This window comes from Furipterus horrens, unplaced genomic scaffold, assembly GCF_987537825.1.
Source record: "Furipterus horrens unplaced genomic scaffold, mFurHor1.1.pri manual_scaffold_7, whole genome shotgun sequence".
In the NCBI taxonomy this organism is placed as follows: domain Eukaryota; kingdom Metazoa; phylum Chordata; class Mammalia; order Chiroptera; family Furipteridae; genus Furipterus; species Furipterus horrens.
Genome location: NW_028327177.1, coordinates 137,821,157 through 137,847,896, shown reverse-complemented (window position 1 = coordinate 137,847,896; position 26,740 = coordinate 137,821,157). Strand labels below are relative to the sequence as shown.

General features: G+C 47.4%; 1 protein-coding gene across 4 annotated transcripts in view; it reads right to left on the bottom strand.

Annotated features, from left to right (window-relative positions):
* LARS2 (leucyl-tRNA synthetase 2, mitochondrial) overlaps positions 1 to 26,251 on the bottom strand; it is a 108,883-nt gene extending 82,632 nt beyond the window's left edge. For 3 of the 4 annotated variants that reach the window (XM_090284622.1, XM_090284625.1, XM_090284626.1), the window contains exons 1-5: positions 24,077 to 24,125; positions 20,739 to 20,991; positions 16,022 to 16,150; positions 6,012 to 6,103; positions 3,751 to 3,811 (exon numbers count right to left, since the gene is read on the bottom strand). In XM_090284622.1, the coding sequence (XP_090140748.1) occupies positions 3,751 to 3,811; positions 6,012 to 6,103; positions 16,022 to 16,150; positions 20,739 to 20,972 (516 nt within the window). In that variant the 5' untranslated portion in view covers positions 20,973 to 20,991; positions 24,077 to 24,125. Of the gene's footprint in view, positions 1 to 3,750; positions 3,812 to 6,011; positions 6,104 to 16,021; positions 16,151 to 20,738; positions 20,992 to 24,076; positions 24,126 to 26,158 lie in introns of those variants that run through there. The other variant, XM_090284623.1, reaches the window with a different exon arrangement.
* Positions 26,252 to 26,740: the final 489 nt, after the last annotated feature.

The window sequence follows — 26,740 nt, the reverse complement described above, 5'->3', positions numbered from 1 at the left end:
GGTGCCCTGGGACTTCTGGCTCTTCCCAAAACTAAAAGCACCTTTGAAAGGGAAGAGATTTTCAGACCGTCAATGAGATTCAGGAAAATATGACACAGCAGCTGATGGTGATTGGGAGAGCTGTGTGAGGTCCCCAGGTGCCTGCTTTGGAGGGGACCAAGGTGTCACGGTCCTGTGTACAATGTTTCTTGTATCTTGTATCTTCTTCAGTAACTGTCTCTATGTTTCACAGTCCGTGGCTGGATACGTTCTGGACAGACCTCGTATAATGTCTGGGACCTGCCGTAAAACAATTCAGAGTGACGGGTACAGATGTGATAAAGACTGGCCATGTGACAGCAACTGCTTAAGTCCGGTGATGAGCGTTTGGGGGCTGCCTATACAAGTCTCACTTCTTTAGGGATGAGTTAGAGATTTTCCACAGTAAAAAAAAAATATTATTTAAAAAGAAGAAGCAGGAGAGAAAGAAGACAGGAAGAAACAGGAAGAGGAAAGCGGGTGAGTCGGCACAGGGATGAGAGAGAACCGGGAGTGGAAGGAGGATGGAGAGGAAGCAAGAGAATCAGTGCAAATGGGGGGCTGCCAGGAACCCCTCAGCAACACCTGCTCCATGCAGACTCTGCGGCACTGACCGCAAAGCCCGGGAGAGCTCCAAGGCCCCAAAGCCTGTCCCGGTAAGAGTTCGAGAGCATGGTTCTAATATACCCCTTCCGCTGCCCTAGAAGCACCCCTGCACCCCTCCCAGCCCAGGCGCCCGTGGCGAGGAGCGTGCAGGTACAATCTGAGTCTGTTTCATGCCTAGCTGTCTCAGCTGTGTTCCCCTGGCCCAGACACGCGCAAAGTCATCAGTGTTGTTCCCGGTCACTGACAGGTACAGAAGACCAAACATATATACACAGGAAGGAAATCAGACACAGGAACTTAAAATTCAGTAAGAAGAAGTACAAATAAAAACATGTAAGAGCCCCACAATAAAGAAAGTCAACAAATAGTCAACGTTTTGGTTATGCCAGTAAGGGAGAACAAGAAGCACTGAATTAATGTGAGCATCATTTGTGCCCCATCCTGGAACACGTTCGGTTTGGTTTGATTTCACCCTGGAGCACTCAGCACTGCAGACACCTAAGAAAGCCTTCTTCTGACACAGTCCAGGCAGTACGTCAAAACCTGTCTGACTTGGGCTTTATTGTTCTTCTCATAGTTGTCTGACTTTTTAAGGGAGCTCCTAGGAACTACTCCCAAAACAATTATCCAGGTGATTCCTGATAGAAACTGGCCCCAAATTCCACTTCAATCAGGAGTCACAGCCAAGACCTGGTCGAGAACCAGCTCCGGCCCCAGAGCACCAGTGAGAAGGCAGAGGTCAAAGTCAGAGACATACGTGCCTCCGTGCGCCACACCTGAGCACTTGGAAGCTAACTCTGTCATCTGTCACATGGAACTCATCGGGCCTTTCCCTGGGACCGGTGCATGACCAACAAGGCCATAATCTGAACCCACGCGAGTCAAACGCAGTCCATACCTTGTCCCCAGAAAGGCTGCCGATCATTGCCCAGGGTGAGGCCCCACAACAAAACAGTTCTCTCTCTCCCTGCACAGTGTGGAGTGTTATTTCCTTTTAACTCTTCCCTCAGTAGACGTTCAGCTATTCAAATTCAGCGTTCAGTTTCTTACTTTCTGTCTTCTCAAAATGATACAAGCTGTTTGGGGAGTAACATCTGACAGAGTGAAACAGTACTGTCTGTGCTAAGCCATTCCATGATCACTCTGGCTTCCCAGAAATGTGTTCCTTCCAGAAACGTCAATTTTTCTTTAAATCCAGAGAATTACGCCTTTTCTGAGAGAGAAGAATGCAGTTCAAGAGCTGGGCCATTGCCACAGGGACCACCAGCACCCAGGGGAAGGCGGGAAGAATGAGGCCGTGGCCCAGGTTGTGAAGCTGGCTTTCTCCACCTGGGGGAGGGAGAGAACATTTCTGAGATGTCTTATTTTTGTTAACATTCTGCTAATTGTCAGCTAGCCATCTGCTGAACGATCGGGTTTTGATGAAGCTTCAAGAATGCTACCTCGCAAAGGGAACAAATTCGCCAAGTCAACTAAATAACTGTTCCTCCACCTCCGCACTTTGCTGCTCTGTATAACCAGACTGCAAGGGTTTCATCCAACGGCCCCTGCGCACTTCTGGGCACGAGGGCATCAAGAACACACCCGTCGAAACCGGTTCCCATCACTCCCATTAAAATCACCCCCAGGATAGAAGGATGGGGGGGGGGCACTGCCCCAGCACTGGGAACCACAGAAGGTGCCATCAATGTGCCAGAGATATCAAGGACTTTTGGAAGATGGCACCAGATTGAAGAAAACTACCGTAAGCCAGAGAGCATCTCCCCGTCTTAAGAACAGGTTGGGCTCTTAAGAAAAAGGGCTCTGGCCACCCCACTCCTCCGCCCGCCGCTCCAAAGGGCAAGGTCCAGAGGGGACCGTGGGCTCTGGGGCAGATGGAGAGGCCACACACTGGACACCTCTGGCTGCGGTGGCTCAGTAGCACTCCAAGCAGTCACAGCAAGGGCATGTCCGCGATGCCACTACGCACAGCTGGGTAAAGCTCAGACCGAAGGGAATGATGCACCAGGAGCCGTGGCTTCCTCGGCCCCAGACAGAACTAAATGATGCAGAGAAAACAGAGCTTCCACTCCACTCCCTCAGGCTGGTGACTCTCTAAATCGACAGACTGATAAACTGACCTAGTCCACTCAGGAAATAGGGTGGTGGAATCCACGAGGACTCTACGAAGAGATTCTGAAATGAACAAGGAGAACACAGCATTCCAAACTCGTGAAGAAGCTTTATTAGCGGCAGCAAAAACCATTCCCAAGAGCATCTCCTTGCATTCTCAAGAAAATTTCTGAACGCATAGGGTCTGTGCAGATAGCAAAATAAGAAGGAAAAAAAAATAGCATCTGGCCAAGAGACTTGAAAATAGGAACTGAATGAGATAAGGAAAAATAAAAAGTTTAAAATACAATGGCAAAATTGATACTTGCAATAGAAACCAGACAAAGCAACACTGATTCTACAGAAACTGAGTCAGGGACAGAGAAAGCAAACAGGGTATGTTCTTCCCAAGCAAGAGACTGAAATCCTGAGAAAATCTTGAAAATGGAGGACAGTGAGCAGCGCACACACCCACAGGCAGGGCTCCTGGGAACGAGCGCCCGTCACTGCCCCAGGAAAGACCCACAACGGTGGCTCAAGAGTGGTCACTAAGTACCAGGTGAAACTCAAGCGGAAGGGTCTCCACCAAAGGGCTGTTGTGAAAGGATCAGAGTGGCCTCTTAAAGTGTCAGTTCCAAACCTGGAACAAAAGGTAAATAAATGGCCGATGAACTGAACACTTAATCAGCTAACAGGACCAGGTGGGTTGATATTTAATCACTTCCACGTAGATTCCGATAGTCTTTTTAAACTACTGCTGAGAAGAATAGAAATCCTTGTGCAAAAGTTTGCCACACAAGCATTGCTGCCAACTGTGTAGTTAAATAAGAAACTAACACTCAGCTCCATCTCACAGAAAATTACTTGTTTGCCGGCCATTTATCCACTGGGGATACTTTGTCACTCATGGGCACCTTCCTCCCCCCTTCCCTTCTCCCAACCCTAAGAGGAGCACATGAAGTGACCGTCACGGTCCCCCATGCAATTGGAACCTTCATTAAAATAAAGGTCTTCCACGGAAGACGGTTGACTTACCCTATCCCAGCTGAAACACAGGCCCAGCCGATCAAGCTGTTTCCTCATGTATTTAATATTACTGTAAAATAAAGGGAAGGTTTGGTTTTTAGAGAGGGGGGAAAACCATATACAATCTAAACTCTAAGAATGTGAAGGGCAAATGGGAAAAGTCTAGATGATTCCCAAGGGCTTTAAGTGTCGTTTTGCTCTGGCCAAAAAACAATAATAATAATAATAATAATCCCTAAGAATCAATTAAAATGTCAGCATATTAAAAGATACCTACTCCTTAGAATCTACTAGAAACCGCAATGGTCTCTGGCCCTGGCCATTCAGAGAGGCAACTCCTCTGATGTGTACCATCCTGGCCCATCCAGTATGTACGTCTGTATTCTGCACAGAGATAAGCCCAGCATCTACACGTGTAAAATGCACTGAAGAGTAAAAGAAACCTTAACATACAAACCATGGCAATCCTAAAGCAATCTGGTTTAGTGCTTTTGTCAATCAAAACCCAAAGCCTAAAACTAGCCAATAGTTGGGGAAGAGGGAGAGAAGTGAATTAATCAACCTTAATATAAAATAAGGCAACACGTCGTTTTTCCTTTTTGTTGGAGAAAAAGGACCAGTTCACTTACACTGCATCCTCTTTCAGTTCAAGCCAACTGAACAGAGGAAGAGCCATGAAAACTCTAGGGGGTCTCCGATGAGCTAACAATAGTTTATTTTATTCCAGGCCTTATGCGAAGCATTTTTGCAGAAAAGTGCTTTTTATAGACTAAATGTTTGTGTCCCCCCAAACTGATATGTTGAAACCTAACCCCCAGTGATGGTGTTAGGAGGTGAGGTCTTTGGGAGGTGGTCAGGTCATGAGGATAGAGCCCTCATGAATGGGATTGTGTCCTTATGAAAGCAACCCCAGGGAGCTCCCTTGCTCCTTCCGCCCTGTGAGGACACAGAGAGAAGATGGCTGGCTATCTGCACCCTGGAAGAGGGTCTAACCAGATGCTAAATCTGCAGGCACCTTGACCTTAGACTTCCCAACCTCCGGAACTGAGAAATGAATCTGTTGTTCATAAACTGCCCAGACTGGTATCGTTGTTACAGCAGCTAAGATAAGGATTCATCTTTACTCATTCATATGAGGTAGGAACGATGACTATAGATAAATAAGCTGAGGCACAGAGACGTTAAGTCACTTGTTCAAGGTCATTAGCTGGCAAGAAGGAAGGGCAGACCTGCACTGAGGTGGCTGATTCGTGGGCCGGCTTTTTCGTGGCCATTCAGCAGTGGAGGGTTGGCAGCCCTTTCCTGCAAAAGGCTGGACAGGAATGTTCTCAGCTTTGTGAGCCATATGGTCTTGATCACGACTACTCACCTGCCACTACATCATGAAAGCAGCCATGGACGAAATGTCAACAAATGGGTGCGACAGTGTTCCAATAAAACTTTATTTACAAATCAGGCATCCCTTGGTCTAACTTAAACCAAATGTATGCCCCATTTGACCCATTTTGTTTGATCATCGTTTCCTCCAGAGACAAGGGTGGTGCAGTGACTGGTTTTACCATGTAGCCTTCGCCAAGGTAAAGCAAAGGAAGGCCAAGACCTTGGGACAGACCCCAGAGCTATACCTCCACATCTCGGGAGAGTGGGGAGCCCCTGCTCTTTGTGAAAGAAGCTGATGGGGCAGGCCCAGAACATGCTGCTGGGTTCTGGTATGAGGCCCTCCAGACTTGATCGGGGTGGGGAGAGGGGCAGACAGGAAGCCGGAGGCATGGGAGGGGCTGGGAGTGCACCCCTTCGGAGAAAGCTACACCCCGAACAAATTGACCATATATTTCTATGTTAAATGGCTAAGTTCCTCTTGCTTAAAGTGGTGAAAGCAAAGACCTAACAGAATTTTCAGAGAACATGATAATGTGGAATTTGGACACAGTACAAACCATGGCCAGAGAGAGGAGAAGCGTGGTAGAAATGGGTCAATTGCGACCCTCTCCTCCTCCTTTTCCTCCCAAATGCAAATACTCAAAGGAAGAATAACTTTGTAAACAACAGAGCATCAGAATGAACAGATGGATGAAAATCCAAAGCCCTCTCTGTGATTCCTCAATAAGAACAGAGGGCACTGAATGACAAACACCAGTATATACAACCCTGCTTATCCCTTGGCAGACTACAATGTTCCGTTTACTCTGTTTTCTATTTCTCCTGCATAGATTTTTTAAAAACTTAAGGTTTCTGTACATAGGTGTTTGAATATGTCTGTAAATACATACCTTTGAGTCCAGCTTTCTGGATGTAGCTTCCTCTCGATGGCGGCGTTCTCGGCAGGCAGCCCAAACGCGTCCCATCCCATGGGGTTGATGACCTAGCGCCAGGAGAGAGAGAGGCGTGGCAGACTGCAAGCTCTGTGTGAGCCCCGTCTTCCGGCGACACACAGGCATTCGCTCCTACTAACATGCCTGAGCTCCTCCTGGGTGACTTCAAAATATGCTTTGGGAAGCCAGCTCGCTACCTCTGACATGTGTATGGGGGAGAACTTAGAAGGTTACCCACCAACGCACCAACAGCGCTTGGCTCTGAGTAGGTGTTTTCATTCCTGCTTTTGCTTTTCTTCTTCTTGTCTATATTGTCTATCATGAACCTGAACCGTTCTTCTTAAATCATAAAAAGTTTCTTTCTACCTCCAAACTATGTATGTATAAAAATGTATTGTCTTTCAAAATGCTCACCTTGTGTTCATCGTATTTTCCAATGACGGGGCTGTGCTATCTACTAAGCCACAGGTAGTTACATAAATTTAAATTCAATAAAAAACTCAGTTCCTCAGTGGCACTAGCGACCTTGCAAGTGTGCAACACCCACTGCGAATCACTTAAGGTATTACCATTCTCCAAGGAACAGGGAATCCAGGATCCTGAGATCATAGAGCTCGGAGGCTTTTGTGATATACCCTCCACCCTCACCAAGAGTGAGCAGCTGACCTAGGTCATACCTGGCTTAATGTCATTAAGCCAGGACAGACCAGTGAGGCTCCATTTCTGCAACGGACGAGTGACAGCTCAGTTAGCAGCTTCCAGAGCAAGTTCCGTCAACCTAACCTACGTGCCACAAATAGGAACAACAGCTTGAACCACGCGCTGTGGCCTCACGGGCCAGCCTGAGGAGGCCGGGCTCCCCACCCGCCATCAGGAGAGACATCTGCTTTGACAACTCGGTCCCCTCCCCTTCCGTGCTACTGATTTCAGCCACCAAGGCACAGACACGGCTTCTCTTCCAGCCACATTTCTGAAGCTTGCGTGGCTTCAGCTTGCCTGTAGATGAGGCTGACCCATGGAGACTCTAATATTTCTAGGAAACTGCCCTTTCCAGCCAACCCTCTTACTTTCTGCCAAGTTCATGGTCTGTCAACAGCCATGGGCTGGGTTGGTTGGCTGCTGGGTTGGCTGGTTTGTATCACGCGCATTTCCTTGGGATAATGATGAATACCCAGAGGTGCTAGCTGGCACCCACCTCCTCACCCGTGCATATCACAATGGGGCGTTTCCCACTAAAGATACAGATAGGTCTTGTTTTCTTTTATAAATAACTTTCCCTGATTACTGACGTAATGTACATTCACTATAAGTGACTTTGTACACAGAGAAAAACATTCAAAAGAAAACAAATCTCATCTGTAATTCTACCGTACAGCCAAAAATAACCTGTTAAATTTGGTAAATTTATATCCGATTGTTTAAAACGGAGAATTGTTTCCCTATTTTTACCCCACTGTGCACCAAGAGTTTTCTTCCAACTTTCTGTCTGGCCTAAGGACTCTGCAAGGTGCATGTGCCTTGTCCGCCCCAGGTCCTTAAGGACTTACAACTGAAGTGTCCCCAATTGGACTCATCCTGCCGTCCCAGTTCCCAGATCTGTGCCCTCCCGAGTCTTAGCAGGCAGCAGTAGGAGAACAGGCATGTCCCACACAGGGGCTGGAGCCACTTGCCTTCAAGTCATCCTTCCACAGTGCACAGCACTTTGTAACTGGGTTTTAGTAATCTGATGGAATAATGCCATCTAGACAAGGAAGACCATGCATCTAACAGCAGAGCCGTCCCACCTCCTTAGGCCAGTGAGTGGGAAAGGCCAACAAAGGCTCGCTCTCAGGAGGCTGTGTGCCTGGAGGGGACAGGTCCCCAACCCAAACCTGCTACTTCCTGGCAAGGGGACCTGAGTCACGTAACTGGCTTTGAGTCCCAACTATAAATTGCAACTGAAAGCAATTGAGTTATCGGCCACAATGTCTGTGGGGCACCCATCCCAGTACTGGCACCCACCATATGACAGCACAGGTTGTTGTCACAGCTGTCACCTGCTTCCCTGATCTTTATCTCCTAATGGTTCCCTTGTCAAGGGTGCACATCCCCAGGTCTCCTATCAAGGTTGCAGCCAATATCTCCTTGGCCACAACAGGAAGGGAGACTCCTTGATCCCACACACATCCTCTCCCGTGAACATTTCCAAGAGCGGGTTACGTACGACAAGCCTGAGTAGTCGCTGGTGCCAGGCATTGGAAGTTCTTAACCAGATCAGACTGTGAGGCTCAAGGAGCTGGCCAGCTACCTGGCCTTCTTGCCTGGATCAGGGGCCCAGCGGTTCTTCTTTCCCACATAAGTAACGGCTCACATCAAGTGCTTCACTGACAGCCCGGCTGTTCCTGCCACAGCCGTCTGGACCGGTGCAGCCCATGAGCAGACGCAGCCGTCTGCGCGCTGGGCAGGAAGGGGCTCGCCTCCGACCACCCTGGACCACGGCACTGCCAGGTAGGTCTTGCCACACTGGGGTTGGTGGCAGGTCTGACACACTCGGATCTGCTTTCTGGAAGCGGTATACATGGGCTTGGAGAACAAAGAATGCTGTGATCTCTCTGGCCTGCTGTGGCTCCAGGAGAGGCTGGTTTGCCACGTCCTGTGCTGTGCTCCCCCGTCTTTGGACCCTGGGAGGTCTGGCAGGCTCTGGGTTCGCAGCCTGAGATGACGCGACTCCCCAGCTATCCCGCTTCAGGCCCTGCACCGCCCCCCCCCCAATGAGGTCAGTCTGAATAGGCTTCTCCTTTTTTATTTATTAGATGGTTCTCAAACTACAAACGTAACACAGGCTTATTTCAACAAGTGAAACGGCACAATACATCATGTACAAAAGGAAAGCCGATCCTCTCCTCCTGGCTCCTGTCCCCTTCCGAGGCCCTGATGTAACCAACAGCAGCAGCCTGGGTATCTCACCCGAACAGATGCACAAACATACATACACACCCACAGGAGCCTGCTGGTTTGCTTTTACGGAAACAGAAAAGCAAACCAGCTCTCATTTTATGACCTATTATACGCTATTTTACACTATTTCATGACCTTTTCTTCCCCTGAACAAATCATGGACATCTGTATAAAATATGTACACATGTATATCCGTATGTATGTCTTTTTAAAAAATTCTAACATTCCTTGGGTATATCTACTGTATGCAGTTTTAGGAACCTGACTAGATATAACCCAATCCAGTTGATCCTTTGGACCTGAGGTCTCTTTTCCTCTTCTTCAGTAAGGTTGACCCAAAAGGTTCTATCCTTCCAAACAGTATCCTCCCCTTCTTCTGGGAAATTGCTCCCCCTCCAACTTCATCCAGTCCTGCTGAGGACCGCCCACTGCAAAGCCCAGCCGTCTGGCCACGGAGGGAGGCACGGGCCTGAATCCTTCGCCAAGCCTGTCTGTTTGTCTGGAGTGCGGGGTGGGGTGGAGTTTGTGCAGCAGAGACCAGGACAATGAGGGCGCGCCCCCTGCTCTCTTCTCCTCGGTCAGGACAAACAAGGGCAGGAGACAAGGGCTCCAGGTGGCCCTGCCTTCCTCCGGGTGGCGATGTCTGAGAACGTAAAGCTGGCACGCGGAGAAAGGCAGAAACGGGAGGTGGACAGAGACAGGGGAGGCGGGTGCGCGGCAAGGGCCTGGCCCCACACCCAGGGGGCCTGGTTCCCACATTCCCCCCAACTCTGTAAGTTACACCTGGACCTGGAGAAACAACAAAACCTCCCTTTTTGCTTAAGCTGGCTGGAACTGGCTTTCGGTCCCGAGTAGCGAAGAATCCCAACGAAAACAGACACCCCCACGATACAGCTTTCTCCTGAGCATTATTTAATCCGTAGATGAAAATCATTCCTGTGAAGTGTCACAGTTTTTCCTCTCTTTTCTTTTCAATGATCAAGAGCTAAAAATAATAAATCCCAGGCACGGGATACATCTGGATTACTAGAAAGTTCTTAAATACTTCCACGGACAGTACAGCTCCCAGATGTGCTTTAATGTTCCTGGGGCCCCTGCACCGGCAGAACAAGGTAACTGCTCTGTAACCACGAGAAAGGGGGAAACTTCATCACCGCTCAGTCTCTTTGCTGGAGCCCCCCAATGGCAAGAGGTCAATGTTTCTGCCTATTAACATTCTGTAGCTACCGTCCATATTTTAAAATACAATCAACACAGAAGACAGTCACAAAAAAACCTGTCTGGATTTACATAACATACCCATACATTTCTATCTTTGTTGTCAGATGAAATTAACATAGAAAGAGACTGTTAGCTCACATATTGCCCAAACTGTTTATAAAAATAAAGTCGGAGCCCTAGCTGGGTGGATCAGTTGGTTGGTTCGATTCCCCGTCAGGGCACATAACTAGGTTGTATGTTCTATCCCCAGTCGGGGAGCATACAGAAGGCAACCAATCCACGTTTCTCTCTCATGTCAATGTTTCTCTCCATATCAGTGCCTGTCTCTCTCTCTCCCCTTCTCTCTCCCTCCTGCCCCTTCCACTCTCCTTAAAATCAACAAACATATCCTCAGGTGAGGGTGGGGATTAAATAAGTAAATAAAGCCAGAAAAATCTTAAAGCTTCTTAATATTAAGTTCATATTCTTACCAAAAAATTAACAAATGTCTGCCCAAGAAGCCTTTTTGCTTCTTGAAGCCAGGACAGTTCTCTTCACCGTGGGCTGCGTCACTGGGATCAATGTTTCTGGGGCCAAGTCTGTACGATAGAGGAAAGGATCCCCTCTGGTTTCTACACCTGAGTTTTCCAGGCACAGCCCCAGGAGCAGAATGCAGCCTGTGCTACAAGATGGTTCCCTGCTGCCCAGGGCGCACGAGGTGAGGACCTGCAGCAGGATTGCAAACCTACTTGCTGGTCAAGGTGTTACAGCTCATTTACATGAAAGACACTGTGTCAGGTGCTTCCTCAGTGGGTCTCCTTCACGTCTTGGGATCAGAGACCTCCATTCCTGGTGTAGATGCCCCCTGTCATGTCCGTGATTTCTCTACGGCCACGACTATCAAAAGCATTCACCGGAACAACTCTAACGTCTGCATTTTTAGCTCCAAAATTCCTGCGCCTTTCTTTCTGTCACCAGAACTTGGTTTAATCCTTCCACCGTCCCCAGGTAACATATGCCAACTCGGCGATTTATTCTAAAACAAAACACAAAAATTCCCCAGCATCTGGATTTATATGCTAGGGCCACCTGAGCGCTCAGTTCCCGAGGAGCTCAGCTCTGCTTGGATGTGTGTGCCTTCTGCAGGACGGAACCCAGACAAAGTCCTAGCAACTACGATCTGTAAATCTATAAAATAAACTTCCAGAGCGTGAAAAATCGTCATTTCCAGCACGTCTTCTGACAAATATTCTAAGTATTTAGAAGTGAGTGCAAAGCCAAGCGGACAGCAAAACGACCCAGAAGTTCAGAAGCACAGGACACCACCGCCACCGCTGGACAGAAGGCACTGGGACGGGGAGCCAGGATGACAGAGCTCAAAGGCTGAGGTCAGCTGCGGAAGCTGAAATCGGCAGGTCTGCCCTGGTGGAGCTGGATTAATGAAGGAGGCACTAACCAGGCCGGAGAGAAGTTCCCTGGCTTCTCCTTCCCTCCTGCCCTCCAATTCTGCCGGAATCTCTGATTATCCAAACCAGCCAGAGCCCACGTGACACCAGAGCTTGGGAAACGTGGCCTGTAGAGGTCTGTCCTTCTGCCATTCAAAGCAAAGCAGAGGGTGAATCTCACAGCAAACTGGCCAAGGACCAGCCCAGGAACACCAGCAGGACTGCAGAGCCTACCAGGGTTTGAGACTTCAAAGAACAGTCAGGACTCACTATGGACCGGGGGTGAACACAGGGGTCAGAGCACCGGTGATCGGCCCAGAGCTGGCAAGGAGGCGAGGCCTGGGAGCTGGTCTAGGCCGGCCACTAGTGCGGACACAGTCACATGACCATGGCTCACCCTGCTGACTCCCTCCAGGTAGAGCCATAGGCACCTCAGGGTTGCCAGGAAGGATGGATGGCAGCAGACCGGGAGGAGGGACACAGGAGAGACCACAGCTACGGAGGACGACGTGCAAACGAGGCTCTGGAGGGGTAAACACTGGAAAATAGCAGGGATGACAGGCCAGTGGTCCAAGGGGCGGCTGCCTTCCAGATGCATATATATCTTAAAAAGCAAATATGAAATTTTATGTTCAATTTTAAAATACTTCTCTTTCAGAAGAAGAAAAAAAGAAGAAGAACAAGCAAAGGTACAGTTCTTCCTCCAGCGCAGGAAGGAAGATGGGACAAGTCTAGTTAAGAAGACTTTGGAGGGAGACCAGGAAGCCAGGGCAGTCGGCTGGCTGCCTTCCCAGTGCAGAGAGGCGCACAGGCCCAGAGAGAGACAACCAATTTCCCTTTCATCCTGAAACAAAACTTTATATCTGAAACCAATTCAGCTTCTAATTGACAGCAACCATGGTTACCGCTTCTCAAAAAATTGCCATTTTCAGAGAGTGCCATGGTTTTTCAGGAGTAGATGAAACACTTCATTTCCGAGAAATGAGAAACACGACATTTTACTTTGCTTACCAAGTGTAATAACCCACCATGATTACAGACTGGGAATCAAACTCAAGTGAACACTTCAGGGTAAAAAAAAAAAAAAATCCAAGCGACAAGCACCAGGCCCAAAGCAGACGACCTCCTCTGAGAACATGAAGGGATGTGACAGGCAGAGAAATCGGCGACTTTCCAATCAAGGCTCTGGACCAGCAATTCATTCTCTTCCTCAAATGACATTGAGAAGCTAAGCTCCAGAAACCCACTCTCCCCTTTCAGACACTACCAAGGTTTGAACATTTAAAAACTCAGGGCCATGCTGCGCATTCTGGGCTCTTCATAAGCTCTTGTTGGCTGACAGGCAAAATGAACACCGATGAACCGTATATGACGTTCACTCGCTAAGAACTCCCCTCGCTTCCCGGTACTCACAGGTGATTACATTATGATCACGCAGCCACCAGACACACAGGCGCAATCAATGTCCTTCTTCCTCCGCAGGGAACAGCGAAAAGGCCCCGGTGGAAAGCGCTATCGGGCAGTGCCCGGAGGCTTTTTGGCTAAGACAAATTAGCCCAAATCTGGGAGGGGGACTTGGCACGTGGATGCCTTCATCACCCCGCTTCTTGCCCAGAAGGTGCTGGGGAGACCAGCCGAGGTGGGAGGTGGGTAATTTTATTTTCCAACCATCTGTGCATACAACAGATGAAAACGCAACCAAATCACCATATGGTGCTAAGCTCTAAATGTGTCACCAGACACTGTACGGGTGTACGGAGAACCGATCGGCAGCGCAGCCTGGCCTAGACCCTGGAAGCAGATCGTCTACCTCTGGCTTCAAGCAGCCCCTGCTTCAACATCCAAACCGCGGGACTACCTTTTGCTCCTGTTATTAACTGGGTCACACGGGACAACTGCATTAAGAGTTTTGAAAGAGTTTCCTCATTGATCATCTCACATGAACCTTGTAACTAAACCGTCAGTGGGGAGGTGGGGAGGTGGGGAGGCCACTGTTTTGACTAAAGCCCAGCCAGGGCACATGCCTGGGTTGCAGGTTCAGTCCCCAAGAGGCACACGATCAATGCTTCTCTGTCACATCCATGTTTTTCTCCCTTTCTCCCTCCCTCCCTCTCTCTCTAAATAAAATTTTTAAAAAACTATATCATGCAGCATGCTCCAGACAGAAGAGGATGGGTCCTCACTTATCCAGTGGAGCTGAATGACTTCCCAGAGTCACTCAGATCAGTGTAAGTCATAATCACAGCCACCACTTCTTAAGGGATTATTATGTGCTAGACGCGCACAGGTGCTGAGTCATCTGACCTGCACAGCAACCCCCCGAGGGAGGAATCCGTTACCCCTTCCGTCAAAGGGAGGAAAGCGGGATTTGGAGACATTCAAGGACTTGGGCAGGCTCACTCAGTGAGCGGGCAGTGGAAGGGGGTTCAAGCCTGGGGTGTCCAGCTCCAGGAACGAGCCTGACCCTGGGCCTCTGTTACCGCAGGCGACTCCATGTTTTGTCTTTCGGGCCTGAGCTGCCTACAAGGGGCCCGGTGCCTCTGGGCCTGGAGCTCTGCCTTGAACTTCCTCTGTAACCCCTCCTCCATCCAAGGGTAGTAGAGGCCCACCTACACCCCGACAGCCACCCATCTACCAACGGGCCTCCCTTATTTTTTTTTTTTTTTTTTACCATAAATGTATAGTTTTGCCGTAAAAGCTTAATCTTCAGCGATTTGCCTGCATTTCCTAATTGTCTAAAATAAGTTGGATAAATAAAAAAAAGAGAAACCTAGTTGAAGAATCACAGTTAAATCAAGAATTATACTTTAGGCAAAGAGCCAGTTCATTCCACAGCGTCTCTTTCTAATAAACACAGCAGAAAAGATGGAAAGCCACGTCTGCGGGAAATGACATCTGGCATAAACCAGGGAGACAAACACCTGGGGGCCATGCTCAAGTAGAACACAAATCTGAGTCTGAGAGTATAAAGTCATTAACTCTTCCAGGGACACACAGACGTTAGAACTTGACTTCCTTTTTCGGACCACTTCCTGCTGCCAAAGTCAGTTTGGCATAAATTTTCAAACCAACTGTGACAAGGATGCACTTGTCTTTCTAAAAGAGCGTCTTTACAGAGGATAGGGAGGTGGCAGGGAGCATTTGTGTAGGCCCGACCCGCTTCATCACAGCCGGTGGGAGAGCCAGTGCAAGTCTAACAACGTGCTCTCTGGAGGAAAAGGCCCTGATTTGTGAGGTTTGCTGATTTCCATGGTGCCCCAACATGTTGGGTTTCAAGCTACGAAGGTGACTAACAAATACCAAGTTGGGCAGAGAGGCGCAGTGGGCCCTGGGGCGTTGGTGTGAGCAGATTCCAGCCCTATGCTGGCTGTGCTAATATCGACTGTGGCTACCATGTGCCAGGTACATGCTAAGCGCTTCACAGTCATCCTCTTTGAATCATTGTAACAGGCCAAGGGGCAGGTGCTAGCTGATCTTCACTTTACAGATGAGAGAAGTGAAGTAACTAGTCAGAAGTCACACAGCTAGGAAGCTGGCCGTCTCCTCCTGGCCACCTGCTTCGATGGCCCATGCTCTCAGGCCTTCTTCGATCCTGCCTCTCTGTGCATAAAGAAGGTCACTAAAGAGTAAAGGGCAGACTCGGGGGTAACTGGCACTTGGGGGGAAGGGGACTGACCCACATCAGCCAACTCAGCCAACTAGAGTCCTTCCCCTCCTCTCTCCGGGTCAATTTCACCTCCCCCCCGAGAGCTACATCAGATGGCACCTCTTTAGTGAAGCCTTTCCCAACTCCCCCAGAGGAGTTACTCCCCAAATATTTTTTCTTATGAAAATTTCCCTTATCCTATTATGAAATAAATACATGCTCATTAGACAATACAGAAAAGATCAAGCACAAAGAGAAAAACTTCTCTGTGGCCCCACCTCCTACTCACAGCCTTTGATCCATATTTATACTATTGGATTCATCCCCCTAAACAGTGATTATCTATTTATGTTTCATCCCCACCAGACGGTGAACCCCTCCTGGAAGATATCATGGGTTACCCACATTTGTGGCTACTCCCACCCCCACCCCATCTTCACCCCGAGAATAACACCCAATACATGGCTGCCCCCCCAAATTAATCTAGATGCTTTATTATAATGTCTTCCAATTCATAAAAGGAAACACTGAGGTGTTCATGCTTATCTTCAAAGCTAATCTCATCATTTTTTAAATTTATTTTTTATTGTATTTTTTTAATTATCATATAGTCCCCTTATACCCGCTAATCTCCTCTTAACGGAGAGTGGTTTTCCCCGTGTGCCTGGAACACACATCACGGCGCTCCTGCCGTCCTGAGCGAGGTAGACACAGGCGGTTCTGGCAGCACCGGCCCTTACCTGCATCCCCCTCATCTTCTGGAACCGGGCGATGGTGTCGCTGATGGTGTACACGCGCAGGTGGCCCATGTGCAGCTTGCCGGAAGGATAAGGGAACATGGAGAGCACGTAAAACTTGGGCTTTGACGTCTAGGAAGGAACGGCAGAAAACGACGAGAAGTTTATTTATTAAGCATTTGCTGGGAACCTGCCTGCCTGTAATAGTGGGCCCTTTCCTCAAGGCAATCGTTTAACATTGTAAAAAGTTTCCTTTGGAAAAAACTCTTTCTATAATATAAGTTGACGAAAAATGTCAAAACCCAAATTCGAAGCCCTGATTTGAGCTAAAGAATGTCCACAATATGCCAAACATCCTCAAAGTGCTAGTTACGCATCTATATTTTTAATATTTTTTTCTCTTTCAAAAGCTTCTCTCTGAGACAGCTTCTCTTTAGGTCTCTGAGAACTGTATGTTTTTCTACATGAAGCTCGAGCACACATCCATGTAACTCAAGGGAGCAACAGTGAATCACAGGTGTGACATCTCTGAAAACGAGCCCCTTCCGAAGCCCCCGGGGGGCTGCCCTCAGACTGGCTTTCGCAGTAAGACCAGGACCCTAAGGCACCAGTTTGGGGCCCGGGCTACTCCGCTGCATGATGAGCTTATCTTTGAACAGAAAAAGCTGAAATGGGAAGGTAAGGAGACAATTTCAGCCGAGGGCAGGGGAGGGCTGCAGGTCCCCGGGGGTCACCGGCAGACAGCCGCAGGGCAGGGTTAGCTAACTCTCCAGCTTCCACGGCGCAGCCCCATCCTGAGAAACAGCACGTGCGTCCCACGAGAATGAGCACAGGGCAGGAAGTCCTCCCTGGAACGCTGACTTTGGCACACTAGTCCTCCCATTGGCAAAACGGTGGGCATTGGCGCAAGCTCTCGCACACCAGCAGATGAGGCTCCAAAGGAAAGGTGGCAGTCATTTAACTGATCCCTTCTCGGAGGCCTGTCGTTCAAGGGCAAGGACTGTACTTAATCATCTCTCTCCCCCACCCCCAGCAGCAGTTTAATGACTACTGGATAAATGCGTGTGGACTTTGTGCTCCGGAAGCCTGACAACGGGCCTCCGTGGGGCACTTGAAAAACTTCCCGCAATGTAAACTGGGCATTTTTCCCAGCAAGTTCCACAGATCCTGTCCAGGTGATGGGACTGTTCCCCCTTGCCCATGGGGAAGAAGGCGCTCCTCTGAGGAAAGGTGGGGAACTCTCCTGCATAGGCGCTAAGGGTCGGGACGCCTGGTTGTCCCCTTCTGTCCGCGCTCCCTTCCTAGAGCATTACCAGAGTTCTCTAAGGCTTTGCTTCCCCCAAACTAATAAAAACAAATGCAAACAGGATATTCATAACCATTCTTTTGTGTACATGGGGGGGGGGTTACGTTTTATGCTAATATCTGCATGACTGATATCGACACAGCCAACTGTAACCAGGGGAACAGAAGAAACCAGAAATCCCATCTGACTTTTTGCTTTCAACTTCCTTCAGCAAAGAAGTTAGACTTTTAATTGAGCCCCTAACATGTGACAAAACAGACCAGAGGGGAGCTCTTCTCTGTCCCCCGCACATCCTCGAGAAATGGCCGAGCAGTCAAGGCAAGCCGCCAGAAGGAAGGAAAGGGGAGAGGGAATCAATAAGGCATCTGGAGCTAGTCTACATGGACTGGAAGACCGTCCTGAAGAGCTGTTGACTTATATAAATGGATGGGCAGCTGCACACCGATTACGCTCTTTAATCGGAAACTATAGATCCGGATCCTTACCTCTCTGGAAAACCTCAAGGGAGTGGGCGGGGACCTGAGATCCGGAGTCAGCAGGGACTCAGGAATTACCATCTTCAAGAAGACAAGTAACAGACAACCCCTCAGCTTGTGAACAAGTCTCTCAAAGGAGGTGCTAGACTTCAGTCCTTTAACTGGTGCAGACTCAGAAATAAGCCAGCTACCTCCCCTACTCATTTTTAGGGACTGGGGAAAAGAGCTGATACAGTTCTTTGGGACCCAAAGGAAAAACAAGAAAATCCTTGATATAAAGTATTTCTAGTTTTTCATTGTAAAGTTTTTACATTAAACCTATTTTTCCTTTATTATAATCACCTTGTTTTTACTATAGTAATTTATTTATTTTTATATCATGTTTATTTAACCATCAATCTTGCCCCAAACAGTTTCCACACATAACTTCTTCATTAGCATGTCCTTTTTGTATGTCTTCCAACAAAGCTTAAATTTGTATAAAACCAAGTGATTCATTATATAGTAGCTAAGCAAACAACCAAAATAGAGTTTATAGAAGATATATAGAAAAGCATTGCTAGCAAAAGCCCTTAATATCCATGAATATTTTTATTGCAGAAAAGGTATTCAGCTTACTGCCAGCCCCTGTCTTTGGCTTTCTGTGTGAATTAAGTCCCTTTCCTCTGTCACAATAAAATGCATTCTATCCTCTGCGGGTGGAAAGAAGAGAGGGAATTATGGGAGTTTGTTATAACCAAGCAGGAATCAGATTGAAAGGGAAATTTTCATAATTACATAAAAGTGTAGGAACATCTGCCTTTAAAAGAAAGTAAGATTGTAAGCAAAGGGAAAAGGGTGGTCTGTATAAATAGGTCCTATTTTTTCCGCCAGCCTCTGATGTCAGGAGAAAGATCACTTCTGCCTCTTTATGGACCTGGCTCCAAGCTGTCACAGAGCCAGGAGAATGGCAGAGAGAAGGGGCGCTCAGAGGGAGCCTGGAGCCCTAGTTCTGGCCCTAGCTCTGCCACTGGCTGTGAGGCCTTAGGCAAATTCCTCGGCTCTCTGGGCTCAGTTTACAATCTGTAGATCAAAAACGTGAGGCAAAAGAAGGTTGGGGGGGGGGGGGGGAATGAAGCTGAAAGTGTGAGGTCGGGAATCAAACCCGTGATCACAGGCGTCTGGGCCCGAATCCTGGCTCTGCCACAGGTGAGTTGTGCATCACAACAAACTGCCAAACCTCCATCTGGGCCTCAGTGTTCTTACCCCCAAATTAGGATAATAACACCTTCCGGCGGGGTTATTGCAGGATTAAATGAGAAAATAAATGGACAGATGGTGCCTGCCACATAGTAATATGCTCATTAAATGGAAGTTCTTTTTATGATGATGATGATGTTTAGGATAATTAATGGCAAAATATTCAACTTCTAGAAACCCATTTGGGTCGGTTTCAAATGTATCTAACACTAGAGTGAGGTCAGTTACAGGTACTTCAGAATCCACCCGCATCTGGCAGGACTGTCAGGTCCTGACACACCGCTCATCTTTGTCCTCTTGTACCTTTCATTAACATAACACTTCAGTTTGTAAAATGTGTTCAGCCACATTTTCTCATTTGATTTTCAAAACGATTCTGTGAAACAAATAATGTGAGGAATGGGAGGACCAAGGCGGTAAATGATGAGGCCAAATTCACACGAATTCTGGGGGCGGAGCCAGTATTTTACTGCCCAGGCTCCAGACCCCTCAGCAGGTACTCTCTCCACTGTCCCCAACTCCATCCCTGATGGAGTGCCACCAGGGGATACCCACAATAGCCCTAAAGCTATTTATCCGATTATAGAAACACAGTTTCTTCTGATCCATTTAATTTTTTTTAAACTTAAAAAGAATGAGATGTCACAAAATCAATAAGCTACGACTTCAAAATGTTTGAAAGTCACTAAATTATAATCGAAACCAAAAGTAAAAAAGAAAAGAAAGCTAATTTTGAGCTCCTTATTCAGAACTGAACTGCTCCCTAATGGTTTGTTTCCAAAACACACTTAGTTAGATTAGTCTGATCATGTTGCCACTAAGACGTCTCACTTCCTAATGAGTAACAGTGAAGTTTTCATTGCGTAATTACGCATTACAGTCAAACCTTCCTTTCTGTCATTTCACTTGTTATACACTATGACTTTCTCAACACCTGATTTTCGTAGCAGAGGCAATGGCTAATGCTTCCAGGCCTGAGCCCCAGCAGGCTGGCTTCCCAGAAAAGGGGCCAGCCTCCAGCAGAGCGCTCCATGGAAACGGGCCAGGGCCAAGCACTCAAGATAATTAATTCAGGTAGGGCACTGAGCTGGTGCATCTGGACCCGAAGCTGAGGGTCCACAACTCATACCGCTGTTATGGCAACCTTGTACCCCCACCCCAACCCCGCCCCCAGCCCCAGATCATACCAGGAAAGGAAGGGCTGGTGCCTTTCAAACCATGAGGCCGAGGTGACAGAATAGGGTTGGAGGCCAAGGCCATACCAGTGGAGGGGCAGATACCTCTCAGAATATACAGTTTTAAAGTGCCACATCTGACGGGACCAGGTATCTCTTCTGGAGTCTCCAACCTGACCCTACCAGATCCCTGTGTGCTGCCCCACGGTGCAGTGGACCAGGGAGAACCTGATACCTGCTATAAGTCTTCAGGGATGCTGCCCCGGAATCACATGCACCACAGGGAAACCCCTCCAAGTGCTCTCCTTGTCTCATTACCTTCACCCCTCACAAGCGTCCCAGGGAGCAGCGAGCGGGCACTGTGGTTATCGCTGTCCATTTTAGGTAAGAAACCAAAGCACAGAGAGATTCACTCATTTGGTTCAGGGTCACATATTCAATAACTTATTTATACCGGCAGTCTGACCCCAGAGTCCAAGCCCTTCACCCCTCTCCTCTACGCTCTCAGCATCTCAGGTACTCACATCGGCTTTGGGAATTTTGGAGGCCTGTTCTTTTATTTGCAGATGCCACCATTTCTCAACATCCTTTCGGGTCTGCAGCGTATACTCTTTCGTCCACTGGCCCGTGACACTGTAGATTCCTCGGGTACATCCTGCAATCACTCTCCGTCCCCAGCTGACGACATCAGGCCCACCATTTAGCTGCCTTTTCAGGAGAGAGGCACAGAAGCCCAGTCTCTGCCAAGCGGAAGCCATCTTCAGGAGGCAGGAGGCCCTGGAAGAGGGTGGAAACGCACTGGTGAGCCGCCCGGAACCCCCTCCCGCGCCTGTCCTTCCACTCGGCACAGCCAGTGTCCCCTGCCCATGCACCCGCTTTCCTCTCACTCTGATGACGGTTCTCCCTGAAAAGAATGCTTTACAAGTTCGACTGAGCTACGCACAAACTTTTCAATGGAAAATATAAAGGCAGTTGGTGCTCCTGAGCACCAAAGATACAAAAGCCCAACCGCAACCGATGGAGACCACTGCCTGGGCCAGCTCCTACCACGGCCTCGGCTTGCATGGGGGGCAGCAGAGACCCCTCCCTACCTTTTTCTTAAGCCAGCCCCAGGTCTGTCCAGCAAGCTTCACTTCCTATCATCCAGGATTCAGAAGAGCTCCAAGTAAACCTTAGCTTGGCCTTCGGCTCAAATATCAGGGATCTGAACACAGGCCTGCCGGAGGACCAGAGACTCTGAGCAATTGATATAAGCATCACGTCTCCTGCAGTTTTTTTGGTGAGACATCACATCACCCAGGTGACTCAGCCCTCCTACAGCCCAGATTTGGTGCCCTGGGACTTCTGGCTTTTCCCAAAACTAAAATCACTTCGAAAGAGATTTCAGACTGTAGATGAGATTCAGGAAAATACGACGGGGCAGCTGATGGCAATCGGAAGACCTGTGTGAGATCCCAAAGGTGCCTACTTTGAAGGGGACTGAGGCGTCATTGTCCTGTGTACAGTGTTTCTTGTGTCTTGTATCTTCTTCAATAAATGTCTCTATGTTTCATATTACATTGCTGGATACCTTCTGGACAGACCTCATATATTGAGTGCCATGGGGTGCACACAGTTCTAGGCACTGGGGACCACAGCAGTGAACAAAAACGAAGTCCCTTCTGCGACGGTGCTTATATACTGACAGAGAAAAGGGGATGAGAAACAAAACAAATAAATATACAATATATGTAACAGTGGTGAGTGTTACGGTGTTTTGGAATCCAGCCCATAGGTTGCGGCCCATCAGGACATCCATCTGTGATTCAAAATTCAACTTAAATGTTTCATCGGTTTCCTCCAAAGCTGAATTCCAGAAATGAGCTTATGTGCAATGTTTCATGTTTTATCACCGTTCAAAGGGCTGAGGTGACAGTTCATCAAATAATTAAGATTTATAAATAAATAGCCTGAACTTTCTGCCTTCTTGCATAACAGCATTCAGGCTGGCGTAGAGAGGGGAGGGACGGGCCCCGCTGCCTCCCACGCAATCCGAGGCCGTGGTAGGAGCTGGCCCAGGCAGTGGTCTCCATCGGTTCCTATGGAGGTTCTGTATCTTTGGCTACAGTGTTTTCATAACAGATCTTTCAAAACCAAGAAGGAAATAAAGGAAGAAAGAACGTGACACTCTAAGCTGATGTTCTTTGAGTCTCTCAAAATGTTTTCCATAGCTACAAGGATCTGCCCCATTTCACAAAGGTACTGGGTCACGGATGTTGCCAACAAGGTTCATTACAGGCTTATACACGTGAGTTTCACACTCACATAACTTGGCATCACAGCGCTGGCACTTTACAACTTGCTCTGCCGAAGTTCTTAACATACCAGTTCTCACTGTATTTAACACCTCTCGCCCCTTCGGGGATGCAATCAGAAACAGACTCAAACAAACAAACAAACAAACAACTCCCTATCCACTGGGCTTGGCTATGTTAAAGTGAGTAGATGCGACTAGAGATATCCAGCAGTCCCTCTCTATATCTCGGTTCACTTATCGCGGAATTTTTTTAAATATTATATTTAATTATTTATCGCGGATTTTTCGCTATATCGCGGGATTTTGCGGTACTGTACAGTAAATACCAAAATAAATGTAAGGTTCCTACTTCGCGGATCTTCACCTACCGCGGGGGGGTGTCTAGAACGTAATACTCGCAATAAGCAAGGGATCACTGTACTGGTGAACTGTATTATATCAGCTGAATATCAGCAATTCCACGTGGCCAACTAATGGATAGACACTTTGTACAACTAAGGCAACTGCATTTATTTTTAGGGGTTGGGTTTCTCCATAATTAGAACTATCTCCAAGATTCATGGATTTTACAGTTCTCCTGCTAAGTCAGCCTTTCCATGTCTTTACAACCCGAAGAATGCCTGTTTAGCAGAGGGCACATGGAAGGATGACCGCATTCCCTGAGAACACACTGGACTCTTCTCTTGAATAGAAACAATGGGAAGCAACGAATCATGAAAACCCAAATTGACCTTAACTGTGGTCTCACAAGCTTTTGGGTTTAATGCTGGTTAGCCATTGTGACAAACAAAATACCAAACAATGCAGACGGGACCGAAAGGAGCAATATGAAGGTCATGCTTTCTTTAAAATTCTAATCCTGCCTCTACAACTTACTTATACTATCAAGCAAAATACAAACCAGCCATAACAACATTCCCTGTCTAAACAACAAGAACAAGCTTTCTAAAAATGTTTACATAATACCTAGCTCATTAATAACCTTTCCTTTATACAAACCAATAGGCCAGAGAATCCTGAAACAGATCTGGGTATTTAAAAGAACTTAGAAGTTCATAAAGAATGAAGAACAAGTAGATTACAATGTGATATATTATTCAATGAATGGTGGGAAAATTTAAATTAGAACCCCCTCCACCTCAAACCATAAACCATAGTAAATTCCATATATATTAAAGAATCTTTTAATACCATAAAACAAGACAAAAATATACAGGATGAGGCAAAAGTAGGTTTTCAGTTGTTCATATGGAAAATAATATAATAACTAATAAATAATTCAAGAATAATTCATGTACTCACAACTGTAAACCTACTTTTGCCCCTCCCTGTAGATGAGTAGTTAATAATTCTTTACAGGGTACAGGATGCTCTGTCCTGAGAATAAAAGCCATGGAAGAAATTAGAAAGGAAAATATTAATAATCTCTCTCAAAATCTAAAACACCTGTATATCAAAAACACCATGAACAAAATGAGAACGCAAACAATAAGCTGAGAGAAAACTGCAAAAGCTGCCACAAAAAAGCTTATCCTACATTTAAGAAAAGGAACATCAAAAACCTACCGTAGTTTTCACACTATAAGATGCACCTGACCATAAGACGCACCTAGGTTTAGAGGAGAAAAACAAGAAAAGAAATATTCTGAACCAAATGATGTATTAAAATATTTAATAAAATATAACAGAATAATATTTCAACCATGTAAAGTGAACAGCAGTCAACAGTGGTATTAAGAACCATCATCACTGTCATTAACAAATGAGGAGACTTTAAGATTCAAGTACTCTTCTAGTTTTCTGGGAACCCCAAGAACTCATCATCGCTAGTGTCAGAATTTAGAAGCTCAGTTGCTCACAATCACTGATATCACTTTCTTTGCTATCTTCATGTGTGATACCATCATCAGTTCCATCTAAGGCATTGCCAATGCCACATTTTTTGAACGACCGTACAACGGTTTCATCCTTCACTGACAGGTCAGGTAATACACACCACGGTCTGTGACACAATATTTGCTCCGTAAGACGCACAGACATTTCCCCCTACTTTTGAGGGGAAAAAAGTGCATCTTATGGAGCGACAAATACGGTAATTTTTAAAATGTGCAAAGGGGAAAAAAAGGAAGAGGAAATACAAATGGTTAATAAATATCTGAAAAAGATCGACTTTACAACTAATCAAAAACTACAAATTAAAACTACAATGAAATATTTGCTTATGAGATTGACAAAAGCCTGTTAAATCAAAAGAAATGTGCGTTTTTATACAGTACTGGCGGGAATGTAAATTAATTCTATCTCTCTGGGGAGCAATATGGAAAAATGTGTCAGGACTCTAAGAAAAGTTCACACTCTGTGTATTAGAGGGTCCCCAAGACTCAGCATATAGTGTACTCAGGGCCAGGATTTATTATAGAACTTCCTGGCACTCAGCCCGGTTCCCCTCCTTTACTTCGCAGGCCCTGCTCTCTGCCACTCCACCACCAAAGCCCTGATGGGCGCTGCCTCCTCCCGACCAGGAGCAGCCCTTTTACCAGAGGACTACGCCCACAGGATAACCGTAAAAGGTGCAGCCTGTGTGTTGAATTTATGATCAACTTGATATCTTTCTTCCTCATCTCTGTCTTACCTAGTCCCTTGCCTAGATGTTTGGGATCTTGTCTCTTCTTCCACTGTATTCCGTGATCCTTCCAAAGCGTCAATCCTCACTACTCCACTCCCCTTTTAGAGTCAGCCCTGACCTCAAACCCACTTCACCTGGGGCTTAAGGTTAAGTTTCAGGAGAACTGTGGGTAGCGGCATGTTACCATGGAACGGAGGGGCATGAGAACTGGACTCAAATTGACAATCACTTATGGACAATCATTTACACGACAAGAGTAGAGGCAAGAAAAAGAGCACATAGGAGAAGCGCTTGAAGGAACTCGGATGCGCCCAAAAGAAAGTGTGTGAGAATGTACCTGGGAAAATGAATCTTAAAGGAACCAAGTTTGCAGACCAAATAATAATAATAATAATAATAATAATAATAATAATAATACAGATCTGAGCTTTTGCAACTACAGTACTAATTCCCTGTATCTGTAAAAATGAATCTTAAAGGAATCAAGTTTGCAGAACAAATAATAATAATAATAATAATAATACATATCTGAGCTTTTTTAACTACAGTACTAGACCTCAGGGAAATTATTCCCTGTCTGGAACCTCTGCTTCTCCTTAAGATGAGGGGTAAACCCAAATGATTTCTGAGGACCTTAGAGCCCTAACATGCTGCGGCAATGACCTGCGGGCCAGAGATGCACTGGAATGGTTTTTAACTGAGAACAAACCCCCGACCGAGGAAGCAAAGATCCAGGGACCAACTGGGGTAGGGGAGCGGTGGGGAAGGAACCTGAGTACAAACCTATGTGCACACGTGCGTTTCTCAGGGAAAGGATCCAGAGCTATCAACAGGGTCTATGGCTCAGAGTCTGAACACTCGGATGTCGGAGGCTTTTCCAGTTTGGAAAATGCACGGCTGCGAGACCACCTAACACGGTCCGCGCCTTCCCTTCCTGCTCCCAGTAAGTCGGACCCTCCCGATCCGGGGAGAGGAGATCGGGCCCCTTCTCTCGTCCCCCTGAGCCACGGTCAGGGTTTTACCTGCTCACAGGCTCTGGCCTGCGGCTCCTTAAACGCCTCTGTTCCCACCTTAGGCGAACACAGCCCGGATAGTCTCCATGGGCGCCGCCATGTTGGCACAACAACAACTTTATTGATAGCGGCCGCCACTAACACAGACAGTAGGGGCGGAGCTCGGCCTAGTCTGCCTATTCCCACCCCCAATGGGGCGGGGTTGTCTGAGCTGCCTGCCCAGGCTCCGCCCCAGGCCCCAGGGACCGCCCCACCGCCCCAAGCCCGGCCCTTTGGCCCAGTTCTACCGTAACGCTCGCCTCGCCAAAACTTTGGACACCTGGGGGTGTTGAATTATTGACAATTGCAGCAGACGTGCGAGAGCCCTCAGTTTTGTGGCCCCAGTATAAGGAGCGCTGGAGGAGTCCTGAGGTCAGGTTCAATTCCCAGCTACAGTCCCCTACTGGGCTTGTCCTGTTTCTCAATCTCTTGATACTTACTGGGTGGGCCACATGATGGTTAAAGCATTTTCTTCCACCATATTCCCTGATCTTCTAGCCCGGGGTGGGGAATTACCTGGCCTGGATTGGTGGTAAAGTGTACTTCCTCACC